This window comes from Capra hircus, chromosome 19 (assembly GCF_001704415.2).
Source record: "Capra hircus breed San Clemente chromosome 19, ASM170441v1, whole genome shotgun sequence".
Taxonomy (NCBI): Eukaryota; Metazoa; Chordata; class Mammalia; order Artiodactyla; family Bovidae; genus Capra; species Capra hircus.
Genome location: NC_030826.1, coordinates 47,627,938 through 47,646,621, shown reverse-complemented (window position 1 = coordinate 47,646,621; position 18,684 = coordinate 47,627,938). Strand labels below are relative to the sequence as shown.

At 40.9% G+C, this 18,684-nt stretch overlaps 1 protein-coding gene across 1 annotated transcript; it reads left to right on the top strand.

Moving 5' to 3' along the window:
* CCDC47 (coiled-coil domain containing 47) lies at positions 360 to 18,146 on the top strand. Its single transcript, XM_018065344.1, has 13 exons — positions 360 to 658; positions 5,790 to 6,058; positions 6,487 to 6,594; positions 7,102 to 7,276; positions 8,847 to 8,968; positions 9,257 to 9,322; positions 11,113 to 11,214; positions 11,417 to 11,527; positions 12,435 to 12,520; positions 13,818 to 13,876; positions 14,174 to 14,283; positions 14,514 to 14,681; positions 17,599 to 18,146. The coding sequence occupies exons 2-13, from the start codon at positions 5,795 to 5,797 to the stop codon at positions 17,677 to 17,679; spliced, it is 1,452 nt and encodes a 483-aa protein (XP_017920833.1). The 5' UTR covers positions 360 to 658; positions 5,790 to 5,794; the 3' UTR covers positions 17,680 to 18,146.

The window sequence follows — 18,684 nt, the reverse complement described above, 5'->3', positions numbered from 1 at the left end:
CTACAGCCATTGCTTCTGAGTGACGAGTGTTCATGGCCCGTATAGGGAGTGGGTCTGGGAGTGAAGAAAAGTAGTAGTGGCAGGGAGCCGCCAAAAAAAAAAAATCCCCCAAAAGGGGCTCGATTGGAAAACACATGCACATGAAATTGCCGATTCCCTAAACTCTGCTCCTTAGCAAATACGACCTGGGCGACATTTCTCCTCGTGCCCCTGGACACGTGGTCTTGTAGAGCATGGTGACTTTTAACTTCCGGAGCACGGGTTCAGCGTGATGACAACTAGACTGAACCCTAGCGGAGAGCACTGGGATAGGCGCCGGCAGCCCCGGCCCAGGGGCGGTGCTTATGTAATTCTCCCGGCCGCCCCACCTCGCCTCATCTGGGCGGGGGAGCAGGCGGTTTCGCGCTGTCCCCAGGGCTGTGTCCCGGCCCCGTGCCGCGCGCAGGCGCGGGCCGGCCTCACGCATTCTACGTAACGGCTGGCGGAGGCTACGTGAAGAGTGGCGCGGCGTGACTGAGCTGCCTGGTCAGGCTGTGTCCTAGAGGCGTCGGGGCAGTGAAATCGCGTTGACCCTGCAGGCGGTGGCCGGGACCAGAGGCTAGCGGGATAGAGGCGGCGGCCGCAGGAGCAGTGGGCCGGGTTCTAGCCCCCAGTGCAGGTAGGGCGCGGGCCGTGACGCGCTGGTCGGTGGGGCCTGGCCGGGCCGAGCGGTGACGCTGAGTTGCGTGGCCTACCTGGGTCCCTATTCCCAGTCCAGCCCCTAAGTCCAGCCTTTTGGTGACATGCCTCGATCCTCGCGCCTTCTCGCCTTTCCCGATTTTCTTAAGAACATACCAAACTTTGTCCACCCCAAATCCCTGTTTTCTGTTGGGAGTTCTCTTCGGGGTGACTTTAACGGTTTTGGGCAACTTCCAGAACTCTGAGCAAATGCCAACCCGCAGAGCAAAGTTGGAGCGTGCAGCAAGAATAATGGAGCAGAGAACTAATTCTCCGCGTTGGGGAGAGATTAGACCCAGCTGGTTTGACAGACAGAAGCAGCAACCTCGGTGGTGAATCTTCTCTGCAGGTGTCTAACATAAGACATTTTTATCCAGCGTGTGGAAGGAGACAGGCTGGAATGTCTCCATGATCTCCAGAAGCTTTAGGGTCTGGCCATTGTCAGAAGGCCCACTCTAAAATGCCAACAAGGAATGATTTCCACACTTAACACTCATCTTTCGTTTTTAAGTCCTAACCCAACCACAGCCCACTCCAGTATTCTTGCTTGGGAAATGCAATGGGCGAGGGGCTTGGCGCTACAGTCCATGGGGTTGCGAAGAGTCGAACACGACTTAGCGACTAAACCAGCCGCTGAGATTGCGGAATAAGCTTAGGAGAAGAAATCAGACAGGACTTGTCAGTGCTGGTGTGGCCTGTCCAGGGAGTCTTGGGTCTGCTCCTCCGGCAGGGTTTGTGCATTTGAGAAATGAGTTGACAGGTGCCTGCAGAGAGACTTCTGAGACTGAAGGCCAAGGCACAGATGGCTTGGATAACTTTAACCTAAATACCCTTAAAGGGGCTCTGTTACAGTGCTGAGTTATCTTAGAAGTGCTTCTGTGGTGTAAACATGCTAAGTGGAAATTCACAGACCTTTTGGCAGGCAGGCAGGCAGGCTGACTGTGCCAATGTTAACCTGTAATACAGCTTCTCTATTTCAAAAAGTTTCAAACACGGATCTAAAAGGGAATACTAAAGATGAAGTATTTTTACGTGTCACAGGGCGTTCATAAGGCACAGTGGAAGGAAGTAGTAGGAACTGCTATTTATTGAGGGCCTTACGTGTGCCAGGCGCCCATCTCCTGTCACATCCACTGTAGCCCTACGAGGCATGGAGTGAATGGACCTCCCTTTTTTGTACCTGGGAAACAGGGATTTAAGTAGTTTGCCCAAGATCATACAGCTGGCAAATGGTAGAGCTGATGTTTTGTTTTGCTTTTAATTTTATTTATTTATTTATATTTTGGCTCTGCTGGGTCTTCGATACTGGGAGGGCTTTTCTCTGCTTGTGGTGCTTGGGCTTCTCATTGCAGTGGCTTCTTTTGTTGCCAAGCAGAGGCTCTAGGACCTGTGGGCTTCAGTAGTTGCAGTTCCCAGGCTCTAGATCACAGGCTCCGTAGTGGTGCCGCACTGGCTTAGTTACTCCAAGGCATGTGGGGCCTTCCCGGATCAGGGATTGAACCCATGTCTCCTGCATTGGCAGGTGGATTCTTTACCACTGAGCCACCAGGGAAGCCCAGAGCTGATGTGTTAAAGCAAATCTTACTCCACCGACATAGGTGCTCCTTTTCATACTTTTTCCACTTTTGCCCATGAAGCTGAAGAGTGTGTGGAGACACAGCGCAAACCTCTTCGAGACTGTTGTCAAGAAGGCATCTGTGTTTTCTTGTAAAATGTCCCCTGGTGCTAACCTCAAAGATCAAATGTTGGAAAGGATAAAATATTGACCTCTCCTTGGTAGCATTTCTCAAATCATTGGTGCCTTTCAAAATTTATGAACTTCGTCCGATTCTAGGACTATTGCTTGAGCAGCCGTGAGTTGGAGGGTATTGGGCAATCGTCTTTGATAGTGAACCAATTTCCTTTATGAATTTATGGTGTTGTAAATATGAGATACAGAATATTCACAACGCCAGCGTGGCTTGAGAGATTAGTCTGTGCTCCCTTTTACCACCCATTCACTCAGTGCTCAGCTCCCTGCATCCTGCACCACTTCCGTGCAGTTGCCAATCGTGACTTCCTCATTAACATTTGGAAATTTTTGGTCCATATTTTACTTGAACTTTCTGCTGCAATTGAAACCAACCTCTGTTTCCTGAGATGTGTTTCTCCTTTGGCTTCTGTAACATGATAGCACTTGAACCAAAGTCTCTTTTTCTCCATCCATCCCTTAGTTTCCCATTCTGATTCTCCCTACGACACCCACCTTTTAGCTGTTATGATTTGTTTCAAGATGTTTGGGCCTTTTTTTTTTTTTTTTAATCTAACTCTTCATACTCCCTGGGGATCTGATCCATTCTCGTACCATCTTATTTCCAATTTAGGCTCATAGCCTGAACTCCAGGCTTATATTTCAAACTGCTTCTTTTTCTTCTTTTGTAAAATAAGTTATAATACCTTTTGAGAGTGTGACAATTAAGAGAGAAATGTTAATCATCTAACATACTGCTTGAAAATACTCCAAACCTTTCAGCTGGTACTAAATTTAATTTATTGTCTTCCCCCCATTTTTCCCCCCCTCCTTTGTTGTTCTTTATCTCAAGGACGACCTTGTCTAGCTGTTAATCAAGCCAAAACTTGGAATCACCCAGGATCTTCTTTTCCCACATTCTTTATGTTCAGTCCCTTTATGTTGACAAATACAGTTTTTAAATACCTGTCAAATCTATTTTCTTGTTCATTCCCAATAGCACTGCCAGTTCAGTCATGTTTTATCTTCCGTCTGTCTCAGCCACTTCCAGTCTTTCCCGCCTCAGGTGCCCTTCTCTGATTGTGTATGAGCTGTCAGGGTTACATTGCAGATCTGATTGTGGCACTCTGTTACTTAAATCCTTTAGTTGATTCTCATTATCCACATGTCTTAGTGTGGTGTTTAAATAAGAACCATCATGTTCTTGGGCTTTCCTGGTGGCTCAATGGTAAAGAATTGGCCTGCCAACACAAGAGACTCAGGTTCATTCCCCAGGTTAGAAGATCCCCTGGAAAAGGGAATGACAACTCACTCCAGTATTCTTGCCTGGGAAATCCCATGGTGGGAGAAGCCTGGTGGACTACAGTCCATGGGGTCGCAAGAGACTCAGACATAACTTAGCCACTAAACAGCAGCATCATCAAGATCTGGCCTGTGCTGGCCTGTTTAGCCTCCTTTATCCCATTTGGGTCTGCAAACCCAATGTTCTGTCATTCCAGACTTCTAAAATGTGCTGCTTCCTGCCTCTGTACTATAGCTGTTCCTCACATTACAGTGCCTTTTCTTGAGTGCGAGAACTATCCTTTTATTTTGTAAAGAACATTTTATTATAAAAACATCATAGAAAAATTAGAAAAATAGAAAAATCATGCAGAATGCCCATACTCCTATCATGCATAATAACTGCTCTTTGTATGTAGATGTATGTGTAACCTTCCAGACCTTTTTGTTTGAGTATTTGCTTCTAAAACAACATGGGTTGGGTTCTAACTTCATTCATTAATGAACAAAAAGTAAGCTTGTTTTTGTATATATGCATGATTTAACCAGTTTTAGATTTTTCCTGTCATGCTGTAACACATATCCTTAAAGCTAGATTCTCTTGGCATAGCATCTGAAACAGTGATGTGCTCATTGACAGTATGTTTGATTTGCTTTGGTAGGAGTATTTTATGAAAAGCAGTGAAAGCCAGAGGGGTTTTTATGTTATTCTACAGGAACTGGTTAGCCTTCATTGGTTATTGAATCCTTATAAAATAATAGTCATGTCTAAGAAGAAGAATGGTAGTTTTTAGAGAGAAGCAGGGAGAGAGTTGAGACAGGGAAGACCATTTAGAATAATACTGTACTTCTTGAGTAGGTGGTGATAACTTGGGTCATCATGGTGGCTTTGGAAATCTAAGAAAGAAACACCAGAATTTGGTGACTGGTTAGATTTCAAAGGGAAAAGAAGATGAGAAATTAGGTATCTTGCTCTTTTCAACAAGTAAGAACTAGAAATATGGGACTGATACTAATATCAAAATAGAGAAATTCAAGTGCCTGTTGATTTTGAGATGACTTTCGGGCAGGGTCAGGATGCAGCCTCAGTCTGCAAACTAAGAATTGTTTTTGCATTTTTAAAGTTTTTTTTTTTTTTTAAGAAGAATACGCAACAGAGATAGGTATGTGGCCCACAAAGCCTATGATATTTACTACCTGATATTTATTATACTATACAGAAAAAGTTTGTAAGGCATCAAAATGGATGTGTCTGTTCGACGTTTGGTGATGTAGGCCTGGTATTTAGATAAAAAGAGAGGAGGGCTAGAAATATAGCCTGAATAGATTTGGTGGTTGAAATTTAGCTACTGTTCAAACTCTGTCTCACATGCACTCCCCTTTTTTTGTAAAACCTTACACATTTGGTAAGATGATTTCGTTATCCTTAATAGTTTCATGTCATTTGGCACATTTTGTTGCCAGTCAGATTTCATTATATGAAATGGGCCTGTTAATAAAGCTACTTCCTTCAGAGGGTTGTTAAGAGGATTAAATTTAGTTGCTCTTTGTAAAGCCTGTAGGATAATGCGTTGTACTCTGTGTCTTAAACATTTGCTTTGTTGGTGATGATGATTTGCACATATAAAGTTGATTTAATGCTGAAGAGCTTTTCTATTTATGTATTATTTTTATTACAACTAGTAAATAGTTGCATCTCATTCTTTTATTATTCCTCTTCCCAGTTTCTATGTAAAACTTTTTATAGGCACTCAAAAAAACAAAAAAAAAAGCTTCCTAAATACACAGCATAAATGGAAACGCAACCTAAAGGAATTAAATGACTTGTCCAAGATTTTACAGATAACTAGTGAGAGAGCCCAGACTAGATCCCAGGCCTCTTGAGTCTCACCTTATTGTTGTTTATATAATACTATCTGAAATGAGTAGTATTCAATAAGAAAAGTGGCAGAATCTTAGCTTTATTTTTTAACTGTTTACAAAATGTGATCAGTATATGTAGAAAAGCAGTCCATTCAGGGTTTTTTGGTTTTGTCTTTTTTTTTTTTGACTCATTTTTAAGGTGCAATGAAAGGCTTCCATGCTTTCTGTGTCGTCCTTTTGATATTTGGGAGTGTCTCTGAAGCCAAGTTTGATGATTTTGAGGATGAGGAAGACATCGTAGAGTATGATGATAATGACTTTGCTGAATTTGAGGATGTTGTGGAAGATTCCGCCACTGAATCTCCTCAACGGGTGATCACCACTGAAGATGATGAAGATGAGACCACTGTGGAGTTGGAAGGGCAGGATGAAAGCCAAGAAGGAGACTTTGAAGATGCAGATACCCAGGTAAAGCTGCTTTTTCACTGATTTCTCTGGAAATGAGAAGGATGGGACCTGATGTAACTAGCACTTAGGGAGACCTTTGCTCTCTGTGTGTTCATTTTTATTCAGCAGGTGGAGCTCTTCTAAATGTTTGTGGTTCGCTGCCACCTTTTATATTCAACAAAGAATGGATTGTATTTTTCTCCTCTATGGAAAGCAGGGAAGGAGTGGGCTAGATGTATATTGGTGTGTGGGTGGGTGGAAATTATGTCATTTAGAACCCAGGGTTCAAATGCATGGAGAATTGTCGTTTGTTTAAAATATGTCGTATCTCTGTGTCCTGTGCTTGCTGTTTTCATGTTCTGTTTTCCTCTACAAATGGTGCCTGTAAAAATGAGATAAAATGGCTCGTGACATTTATGGGGGAAACAGATTGTGCCTCGTTTTTGTAGGAGGGAGATACCGAGAGTGAACCATATGATGATGAAGAATTTGAAGGTTATGAAGACAAACCAGATACTTCTTCTAGCAAAAGTAAAGACCCAATAACAATTGTTGATGTAGGTATATAGATTTGAATCCGAAACTGACAAACAAAATATCTTGCTGTCATTAATCTCAGAAATATAATTAGTGACATGCAGCTGGCATCGATGTAATCCTGGGAGCCATGAGAGAGTTTGACATCAGTTCCTCTGATAACACTGTGCACATAGAGAAGCAACCCCTGCGTTTTTATGTTAGCCTTCCTAGTTTTATCTACCAAGGAATGAAGAGGATAGACTTTGGGTTTATTTGGGGGATGGGGCTCAGAATCAAGATAAATACAGAGGGGTTTCCAGCTTTTCATCTCATTTGATTATCCTCAGATTTCCTTAAAGAATCTTTTCCAAAAATGACCTAGAACACCAAAATGGGCCATTTTCCGAAGTATAACCATATTCAGTGACTGTTATCTAAAGTGTCCACTTCCACATACGGGTAGTCTCCTTCTCCTTCATCCCTTGAGTTAGCTTTGTCCTTCAAAGCCTCAGGCAACGTTGAATGGCATGACTGTCCTTCCTCAGGTTCCTGCACACCTCCAGAACAGTTGGGAGAGTTATTATCTAGAGATTTTGATGGTGACTGGTCTGCTTGCCTACATCATGAATTATATCATCGGGAAGAATAAAAACAGTCGCCTTGCTCAGGCCTGGTTTAACACTCACAGGGAGCTTTTGGAGAGCAACTTTACCTTAGTAGGTAAGTTAAGCTAATGCAGGTCTAGCTACCTGCTGGAAAACTACGCGGTAAGAACAGGTTCTTCTTCTCAGAATCAGCATCTAACTGCTTTCCTGCACTGTGGAGAGGATGCTTTTTTCCCACTCTCAAGGATCCCTTTTTTGTTAGATTTTGCATAATGAATAGATTGCATATATGAAATAGTTTTCTCCTCTTTCATTATTCATCATTTGCTATGCAGCTTCTGATACAATTGAGGTAATCAGTGTTATCAAAACAAGTTGATAAAAATCTAGCCAACAGCAAAGAGTCTTGACATTTTTGGTAGCTTGTGAAATGCTTTCATTTCATCTTTTAGAAGTCCTTCAGAATTCCTTCAGGTTTTCGGCGCTTTGGTTTGAGATCCACTGCAGAGGTGTACTTAGCATGCATGCATGCAGAGGTGTATGCTGGGGTGCCTTAGAGGAAGCCCCGCATTGTGTGGAGTAGGGGCTGAGGTGAACTCACCCCGCCTCTGTTTGGCTTTAAACACTTCATTTCCCTTTGATAGTGAGCAAGTCTCCCTCTCTTCTGCTCTTTAGTGGGACTGTGTACTATGTTTCCTGAGTGCTTTGCATACATAAATTGTTTCTTATTCAATCTTTAGAACAAAATTTTCACTTGGATATAGTTTCTATTTTTCTAAAGAGGGAACTGAAGGCCAGAGATGTTAAAACTTGTCTAAGCTATTCAGTTGCAGCCATGAGAACCTAGTCTACCTGCTTCCAAAATCCATGCTTTCCACAATAGTATACTCTTTCAGTACTTCTTGACCTGAAAATTAGGAAAAAGAAAAGCAGCCTTTAATGTCTTCACTTCCTCTGATATGTTTTTAGTTGGTGTATCAGTCTGCTTTACCTTGTAAGGTTGGATACATTTTTTGGTACACTTAATGAATTAAATGAAGAGGGGAAATGACTAGAATTTTAGCTTTCTCTAGTTCTAAAATTGGAGAAGGAAATGGCAACCCACTCCAGTATTCTTGCCTGGAGAACTCCGTGGACAGAGGAGCCTGGTGGGCTACAGTCCATGGGGTCACAAAGAGTCGGACACAACTGAGTGACTTAACACTTTAACACACACTAGCTCTAAAATACAACTCTTAATACCGCTTTTATTTTGCTGCTGAAAAAGCAAACTTGGATAAAGTTAACTGAAAAGAGACAGAATGAGAGAGTGCTGACTAGTTAATATTTTTATTTAGTACATAGATTTTGTTTTAGTTCTTTCTTTTTAAAAAACTTTTGGCAGACACTTAAATTGACTTTGTTCCATTTTGTACCTATTCTTGAGATATTTATACTCCAAGCTGGATGTCATTAACTGATAAGGACACACAAGTAATACTAGAGTCCATAATTTTTGAATGGTGACAATAAGAAGTGAAAGGAATAATGCCCATCTCTTGTAATCTATGTGTAAAGTAGAGTTCTATAAGATAGCAAAGTATTGCTCACCTAAAGTTACCATCATGTTGGGGTCAGAGTAGAAGAGAGTGTGGTGATTAGGCCCAACATTGCCAACGGATCATGGTGAGTGGTTTTACCCCCAGGGGATGATGGAACCAACAAGGAAGCCACCAGCACAGGAAAGCTGAACCAGGAGAATGAGCACATTTACAACCTGTGGTGTTCTGGCCGGGTGTGCTGTGAGGGGATGCTTATCCAGCTGAGGGTAAGTGGGGAACTTAAAATGAGATCGAAAAATCGTCTTTGGGGAATTACCTGGTGGTCTGGTGGTTAGGGCTCTGCGCTTCCACTGCAGGGGGCCTGGGTTCAGTCCCTGGTCAGGGAGCTAAGATCGTGCACGCCATGCAAGCAGATAACTAAGTATTGTCTTTTTACTGACTGGCTAATGTAGCGTGTATTCCATAAAGCATGTGAGTTCCCTTCTAAGGTCTGTTCCTTATAGCAAGTAGAAGTTGCAATTGTTCTCTTGGGTTTCTTTTTTCTTGTTTTCTAGTTCCTCAAGAGGCAGGACTTACTGAATGTCCTGGCCCGGATGATGAGGCCAGTGAGTGATCAAGTGGTAGGTATCCGTCCCCTGGTTTTCTCTGTACAGATTGGCGTCTTCATGTCTTAGAGCTTGTTCCATTTCTTGCCTGGATTATACCTGGACTTTGTGACAACTCGTGTCCTTTGTCCCCTCCAAAATGGAACATTTTCTGTTTAGACAGATCATGTTCCACTCAGTGTGCACCTAGCTGCAACTGGGGATGTGGGGGTGACCCAGGAGCTACAAATAATATCTGGTTAATAAGGGCTGTATCAGTAATATACAATATTTTGTATATTTTTATTGGCTGAAACTCAATTATTATTTAAAAGCTCTCTTTTTTGTGTTGCAAAACTGTTTGTTATATTATTTTTCTAATATGGCCACAGATGATTTAATCCACACATTTTTAGAGCCTCATCAATTGAAACTCAAAGGAGGAAGTTTTGCTGCATCATCAGCATCTTTTTCATAGAAATTATTCTTTATTGTGTTGTGGTAATCAGTTTTAGTTCTTTCCTGAGGTAGATTTAATCTTTGCTTTTCCTCTGAGCCAGGCAGCCTTTTACCGTTTTTTGTTGGTTTTGTTTTTTTATTTTTCCCCCTGCAATGATAAACAACCTCAGCAAACAAGAAGTTCTTTGTATTTTTAAGCCCTTTTGTCAGGACAGTTCTGCTTAAGATGTTACTTTGTGTAGTTTCCCCTCAGTGATCAAAGGGTAGAAAACCTTTTCTTTAGCAGCTGGCATCTTGTCAGATCTTTGCCATATCTCCTTCTGTTAACATTTCCTTCATCCTTATATATACTAGTATATTTTGAGCTAAACTTTTGAAGAGTTAATAAAAGAAATGGGACCATGTTTTATCATACCAGACTCTCCAGGCTTATAACTCTATCTCTCTGGTCTAGGGTAGAGTGTTAAAAACTGTGTAACTTGCTTCTGGGGAGTTGCTGGCTTCCAGGGCTAGCAACCGGTTCTCTGACTCTCCGGATGCCAGCGGGGTGGCCAGCAATTCAGTTCAGTTCTGATACTGTCTGCCTGGAGTTAGTGCCAGACCTACAAGTTAAAGGTCTCAGACCCACAAGATTGCCCACACTTCATAGGTCCCAGGCCACTAGACATCTGATTGCCCAGCTATAAATCTATAGAGTTCCCACAGCCTTCCCCTCAGAGTCAATAATTTGCCAGAATAGCTCACAGAACTCCGGAAAACACTTGACACTTACCAGTTTATTGTAAAGGATGAAGTTCAGGAACAGCCAAATGGAAGAGAGGCGTGGGGCAAGGTATGGGGGTGGGGTAATGCACAGAGCTGCCTTGCATCTGGAGCTTAGGCCCCTCTTCCCAGGGCCATTCAGGCTTTGGCAGAATTCAGCTCCCTGTGGTTGTAGGTTCCCATTTTCCTGCTAGTTGTTGCTGGGAACCATTCTTAGCTCCTCGAGGCCTTTCTCAGGCACTTGCCGTGTGGTCTGTCCGACTCCCACCCCTCCCTCCCGTCCACCTCCCTGTCCCGCTCCATTGCCCTTTCACACTTCGACTCTTTCTTTAAGTAGGGCCCAGTCCCTCCTGAGGACTCCCTTGGTTATGTCAGTCCACCTGGGGTGGGGGGCGGTGTCCCTTTTGATTAACTCAGTCAGCTGATTAGGGACCATCTTCCAAGTAACACAGTATCATGGGAGCAATAATACCACATTCCCAAGTCCTGCTCATGTTCACAGGGAGGATGTGGCAGTCGGCAGTAATCTTGGAGGCTCTCTTAGAAATCTGCCTATCATAGAACCTAATAGGTGAGGGATTTTTCGTTTTTTGTTTTTTTTTAAGCAAATAAAAGTAACTATGAATGATGAAGACATGGATACCTACGTGTTTGCTGTTGGTACTCGGAAAGCCTTGGTGCGACTACAGAAAGAGATGCAAGATCTGGTATGTCGGGTTCTTCTAACTCAAACAATATATAGAAATGGTGTCCTTTATTACATAAAAGTTCAACTTCAGGGCATAAGATAATTATATGACTTGACCAGTTGTATCACTTTGAAACAGGTCAGTACCTATTCTCTTGAGAAAAGAAGTTCCTGTGCATAATAAAATATCGTGTCTTACTTTCAACCGCTTTTTCCTCTAGAGTGAGTTTTGTAGTGACAAACCCAAGTCAGGAGCGAAGTATGGACTGCCTGACTCCTTGGCCATCCTGTCAGAGATGGGAGAAGTCACAGATGGAATGATGGACACAAAGGTAAAGATAATAGAAACATACATTTGCAGACCTTGGCCATGTGCAGGGCAGTCTCCCTGAAAGTTACACTGTACAAATTCACCATTTTATCTTCCTTTCCCACACAACCATTAAAATACCTGCCTTAAACACTAGACTGACTTGTCAAAAAGGCAATTTTATTAGCCAAGAAGTTCTCTCTAAACCAAGAATCAGTTGTCCCTAGGGTTGCTAATGGCATTCAGGCTTTTTGGGAAAGAACTACAACTTTCATCCTTATCACCATGTCATTTAGTTTTTTTTTTTTTTAAAGTTTCAGTTAGAATCGAAAATGGGTATAGGGATTTCCCTGGTGGTCCAGTGGCTGACTTTGTGCTCCCAATCCCCAGGGGGCCTGACTTCAATCCCTGGTCAGGGAACTAGATCCCACACGCCAGAACTAAAGATCCTGCATGCAGCAATTAAGACTTGACACAGCCAAATAAATAAAGAAATAAACTATTTTTTTTCTCTTGGTCATATATGGTAGCAGCACATCTTACTATCATAAAAATATAAGATAGCTAAAAGACAGTTCTAAATGTAAGTTCTGGGTAATATGGTTGTGAAGAATCCCTGAAAATAGTTTAGATTTTATGTTCATGCTTTCATTTGTATTTTTCTTTGTTTTTTTTTGGGGGGGGGGTGGGGTATGGTTGCTTTTTTCATTTGTATTTTGAACGTTATTTTGGATGAATTTTCAGTTGCTCAGTAGGAACACTTTTGATCACTGGTGTGACTAAAAAAGGTACTAGTTTCATTGTAAAGCTTTAGGCTTCATGACATCGTGCAAAAGTAAGGAGGATTAAAGAATGAATATCTTAATGAAAAAAGGGAGTTGTATCAAGCCTACTTTTAAAAAAAAATAATTTTCTTTTCTTTATTTCAGATGCTTCACTTTCTTACACACTATGCTGACAAGATTGAATCCATTCATTTTTCAGACCAGTTCTCTGGTCCAAAAATTCTGCAAGAGTACGTATGAGATAAAAATATTGATCAGTTTTCTTTGCTAGCTTTCTGTGTTGAAATACTTGCAAGGTGCTTCTGCAATTACCCTTCCCAAATGAGTTTTCCTTGCTTTGACTGTATGCATCGTGAAGGTAATTGAAAACCTATGGGAAACAATCGAATAAGCCCCCTCTGTCTGCATGTGCCTCTGCACGTACGCACCACCCACTCAGTGAGGTAAAGGAGAGTCTTACAGACTGGCTGGTACTAAGAAAATACAACTAGTAATCTCTGTCTTTTACAGTCTAGGGTGTTTTGTTTTTTTCTTAATTTATGATGTGAATCTGTGATGTCTGACTTGTGTTTGATTGATTGCAAATGTAAGCATTTTGTAATTCATGGCCTTTCCTGGCTTCCTTCTTTAATGGTTGGGTGACTATATTCTTTCTAGTATATTATCAGACACCTTTAATGCTTGTAAAGTTTCTGGCTTTATAAAAACATTGTTCAGACATACATATTCAGGACTTAAATTTGATGTTTGATTTTACATCTGGTCTCAGGAGAGCACATTTAAGTTTACCCTTGGTGTAGAATTGGTTCTGACCTAAATTTTTGGCTAAGGACTGTGGAGTTGAGTACAGTTAAAAAAGCCAGTTTGGATTTTAGTTTTGTATCAAAATCACGAAGATAATCAAAATTGCTTATGCCTCTAGATGGTATTACATCATCTTTACCTTGCTCAACTCAGTAATAATACTGTGGGCAAAGTATCACATTGTGGATTCATGGAGCATCTTATATGGGGTGGGGGTATGGAAGGTTGAAAGTCAAAGATTACAAGAGGAATCTTTGGTGAGTCAGAAATGAATTATTATATGCTACAGTAGATTATTTCTAAATTTATTCTGATCCTGACTCAAAAAAATAGCTTTCATTATAGGAAGATAAAGAGTTGGAAATAAAACTTAAAATCCATCAAAATAAAAAGGTTTTAAAATATGGGCCTCATACTTAAATATAGGCTCATTTCTGGCTCCCCAGGTGAGATGAAATATATCCTGCCTGGAGGGGACATCACTGGAGGTGTTCAAGGATAGAATAAAGATCACTTGGGAAGGCATCCATCAGATAGACAAGAGGACCAGATGACCTGTAAAGCTCCTTCAGGCTCTGAGATTGTATTTGACTTGGGGATGCCAAGACAAATACTGTGCTGATTATTTGCAGGTATCTGTTCATCTAAGTGAACTGTGTGACTTATGTGCATGGAAAGTCTCTCTCTTATGTTCTTTCTAAATAGCCTTTTCTTTTATGACAGGGAGGGTCAGCCTTTAAAGCTGCCTGATACTAAGAGGACACTATTGTTTACATTTAATGGTAAGTGTTCTGCTTCCTGAGTTCTTTGTTTTCTGTGAGATGATCTTACGGAGAATATGGCTTCTTTCTAAAAGATAGCAATAAAAAACTACAATAAAACTAACCCCAAACCAGCATCTTGGTTATTAGGTTTCTTCAATAAGAGATCCTTGTATATATTTTAATTTCTATTTGCTGCTGCATTTTAGCTGTCTAAGAAACTTGGAGAAAGGAGCCTATTAATATAAAAAGAAAAAGTTAATACCAGAAGTCTGAATGCTACCGTTAACTCAAAAGGAGAATGGTTTTGTTTTCCAGTGCCTGGCTCAGGTAACACTTACCCAAAGGATATGGAGGCTTTACTACCCCTGATGAACATGGTGATTTATTCCATTGATAAAGCCAAAAAGTTCCGACTCAACAGAGAAGTAAGACTATTTTTATTATAAGTTGGAGCCTCTTTTTGTTGTTTCCCTCCCACTGTTGGGGGGCAGCAGGGAGGAGGGGGTCATCTTTTGCTTATTTCAGTGATTTTATCTTTGCTAGCTGGCTTGAAACTGCTCGGTGGGAGTGGTTTTATGAAAGAATACTGCATGGGATTTTGTTTCTGCTGGACTGAAATGGATTTCTGATGAATTGCTTTGTTTCCTGGGGAAAGGGCAAACAAAAAGCAGACAAGAACCGAGCTCGAGTGGAGGAGAACTTCTTGAAGCTGACACACGTGCAGAGGCAGGAAGCAGCCCAGTCCCGGCGGGAGGAGAAGAAAAGAGCCGAGAAGGAGCGAATCATGAATGAGGAGGATCCCGAGAAGCAGCGCAGGCTGGAGGTAAGATACACTTTTCTTATCGCTGGGGTAAAACCTTTATAAGGGGATGCCTGTTGGTGCCATCTTGGCTGTGAAATGTGATTCTGTGTAGGAATGTGCACAGGCTAAAAGCTTAGCATTTTCTCAACATTTGGGACAGTTAGCAATATGAAAAAAAAGGAGGAATAATCTTCCCTGTTCAAACCGTGTTAGATTGAGTCTCGATCCTGGTGAATGATACGAATTATTCTGCTCCCAGCACAAGCCCTTTCTGAAAGTTCCACTATCATCTTTCAGGCCAAACACTTACTGAGGTAGAAAGAAATTAGGCCTTTTAATAAAAGCCAACACATGCACCTACGGTCCAAATAAACTTGTTTTATAAAATTTCTATTTTGATTATAGATTAGAGAATTCTAATATTTTTTCTTTGTGTTTTGTTTTTTATTTTGTACACAGTTAGAATCTCAAACTTAAGAGTTGCTTTTGTTTTAGGATTTTTTAAAAAATTTATGTTTAATTGGAGGATAATTGTTTTATAATATCATGTTGGCTTCTTCCATACAACACCACAAATCAGCCAGAAGTATCCGTGGGTCCCCTCCCTCTTGAGCCTCCGTCACCCCATCGCACCTCTCCAGGATGTCACAGTGCCCCCCTCAGCGCCCTGTGTTATACAGCGACTCCCCACTAGCTGCCTGGTTTACATGCGATAATGCATGTGTTTCAGGGCTACTCTCTGAATTTGCCCCACCCTCTCCTTACCCTGCTGTGTCCACAGCCTGTTCTCTGTGTCTGTGTCTCTATTCCAGCCCTGAAAATAGGTTTGTCAGTACTGTATTTCTAGATTCCATACATGTGTGTTAATATATGAAATTCTTTTTTTTTCTGACTTCTGTCTGTATAACAGGCTCTAGGTTCATCTACCTCACTAGAACTGACTCAAATGCTTTCCTTTTTATGGCTGAGTAATACTCCATTGTATATGTGTCCCATAATTTCTTTATCCATTCATCTGTTAATGGACATCTAGGTTGCTTCCATGTACTAGCTATTGTAAATACTGCTGCAATGAACATTGGGGTACATATTTTTTTTTCAGTTATGGTTTTTTCAGGGTATATGCCCAGTAGTGGGATTGCTGGGTCATATGGTGGTTTTATTCCTAGATTTTTGAGGAATCTGCATACTGTTCTCCATAGTGACTGTATCATTCTACATTCCCACCACCAGTACGTGAGGGTTCCCTTTTCTCCACACCCTCTCCAGCGTTTATTGTCTGTAGATTTTTTCATGATGGCCATTTTGACCAGTGTGAGGTGATGCTTCACTGTGGTTTTGTTTGCATTTCTCTAATAATGAGTGATGTTGAGTATCTTTTCATGTATTTATTGGCCATCTTATGTCCTCTTTGGAGAAACGTCTGTTTTTAGGTTGTGGAATGTTGTGTTTCAAACATTAGCATGTTCTCATATTTTGTGAATTAAGATGCCATAGTCCAGCTGTAAAATTTTAAACCTCATAAATGCTAGTCAAAGAAAGAGAAAAACAGAGTACTGAGAAATGCAAATTTTAATGAGAATAACCTCAAGGATTGAAGAAAATACTTGGAAGTGGAGGAGGCAAGCTGCTAAGAAAAAGTGAGCCCTCGTATGGTACTTTAGTTGCCAAGAAGAGTCATGCCGTTGAGCGAAGTAACCAGAATACCACAGGCCTCCTCTCATCCTACCTATTCTTATCATTTTTTGTTTGATTTGGTTTGGTTTAGTTGATGGATATTTTTCGCCTGAAAATAGAGCTCTGTGTTTGTGCAATCTTCTTTATAAATATAATTGGCTTTTTAATAGATACGCAGGAAGAATCTACATGGACTCATTAATAGATAATGCCTTTCATTTTTCTATGAAAAAAAAAGTTCTCCAAATATTTCTAGGGTTTGAAACTATTAATAGGCTTAAGAAAAAGGGGGGCCCAGAACTTAAGTCAGGTTGTAAGTTGCTTGTAGGTATAAACCATGTATTTTTTTTTAGAACCACCACTTTGTAATATCTAGGCCTAGTTATCTTATGAGAAGATCCAATGAATTAAATGGGAAAGGAGTTTACCCCCTTCCCCCCCCCCCAAAAAAAAATTCTGTAATGAATTTCTGGCTTGAATGGCTCATGTATACATCTGACCTTGACTTTCTTGCCACTGCTGGTGGAGCTGTGCTTGTTTTGTTTTGTTCCATATTTAATTTGAAAAATGTAGAGAAACGTATACACAGATATTGGGACTTCCCAGGTGGCGCTGGCGGTAAAGAGCCTGCCTGCCAGTGCAGGAGGCTCCAGAGACAGCGGTTCAGTCCCTGGTCAGGACGATCCCCTGGAGAAGGGCGTGGCGGCGCACTCCAGTATTCTTGCCTAGGAACTCTCATGGACAGAGGAGCGCGGCAGGCTACAGTCCATGGGGTCACAAAGAGTCGGACACGACTGAAGCGACTGAGCACACGCTCAAGCAGACTCCTAATTCCTAAATAAAAACGTGATAAAAATTCTCAATCAGACATTATGGATTGAAAGGTGTTGGGCTTGGGTGTAAAGGCTATGCTAATAAGAAGAGATTTATAATTAATAACCTGATCAAACAAGGTCTTAAGGTTTTTTGAACTGACATACAAATCCTTTGCAGATACATATGTTATGATGAAAGTTGGGCTACTGTTTCTTGTATTTGGGAAAAATCAAAATAACTGTCTAATTTCCCTCTAAAGATTTTAGTTACCTTTACTTCAAGTTAAGTTTTCATTAACCAACATACATATTAGCAATTCTTATAACTTATCTTCTGAAATGTTATTTGTGGTGTTAGCCTAAACAGTATAGGCAGTATTCAGTTCTGATTTTTTTTTTTTTAACAAGTACTTAAATCTTAGTTTGGATTCCCTCTTTCTCTTTAGGAAGCTGCTTTGAGGCGTGAGCAAAAGAAATTGGAGAAGAAGCAAATGAAGATGAAACAAATCAAAGTGAAAGCCATGTAATAGCCATCCCAGAGAGCTAAGTCCTAATGCCACCTTTAAGTTCAAAATTCACAGGAAACAAAAGCTACCAGTTCATTTCTCATCTTAAAGTTTCCCAGTGACTGAGAGTTTCCTTATTTCATCACCTGTTCCGTTTTGGCTTGGAGTTTTACAGAGGTTATAGATACATTGGAAGGAGGCTGTTTCACTCATTTTCTTCCAGATAATCAAATTATTTTGATTATTTTATAAAAGGAATGATATATGAAATCTGTGTAGTTTTAAAACATTTTAAAATTACAACATGAATCATCAGTACTTTTAGTGCTTGATATTTGAAGAAATATCATGAAATTTATAGATATATTATTAGATTGTTGCTTTTTTGTTTAAGCTAGGCAGTTGAAATGGCAATGAAGATCGACTATAAACCACAGTTCCACAAATAACAATTGGAATTACACAATAAACATTTCTTGGTGTTCTCTTCTGTGTCTACATTAAACTTGTGAAAAAAAATAAAATTTAGAACACTGTATGTGGTATTGAAATTTCAGGGACTCAGCAGTCTAGTTCAGTATATGTTTATAGGTGGGAGGTGCTTATGACAGTATCTAGGAGATCTGTAGGCTTTAGGATACTTAAGTGTACATGGAAACTTCTAGGATAGGAAGAATAGGAGCACGGTTTTCTCCTTACCTGATACAATGAGCTCATGACAATGTGAATGCTGTATTTTAAGTGGCTGTATGTTTTCTTGAGTAACAAATGCATGAAAAATTACCTGCTTCGCCTCGGTGAGATCAGTGGTCTGCGTGAAGTCAACAAACGTTCTCCGTGGTTGCTGCAGCCTGTCGGATGTTCATGGAGAAGCTCTGTACTCTGTTATGGCTGTGGCCCTGTGCTTCTCCTGCTTTTTCTCTCTTCCACAGTTGAGGCTGGGTATATTTCTTCAAAGAAGTAGCCATGAATATGCATACTTTTTAACATGAGCTTTCCTAAACTACAGAGAGTTCTTCCTGCCTC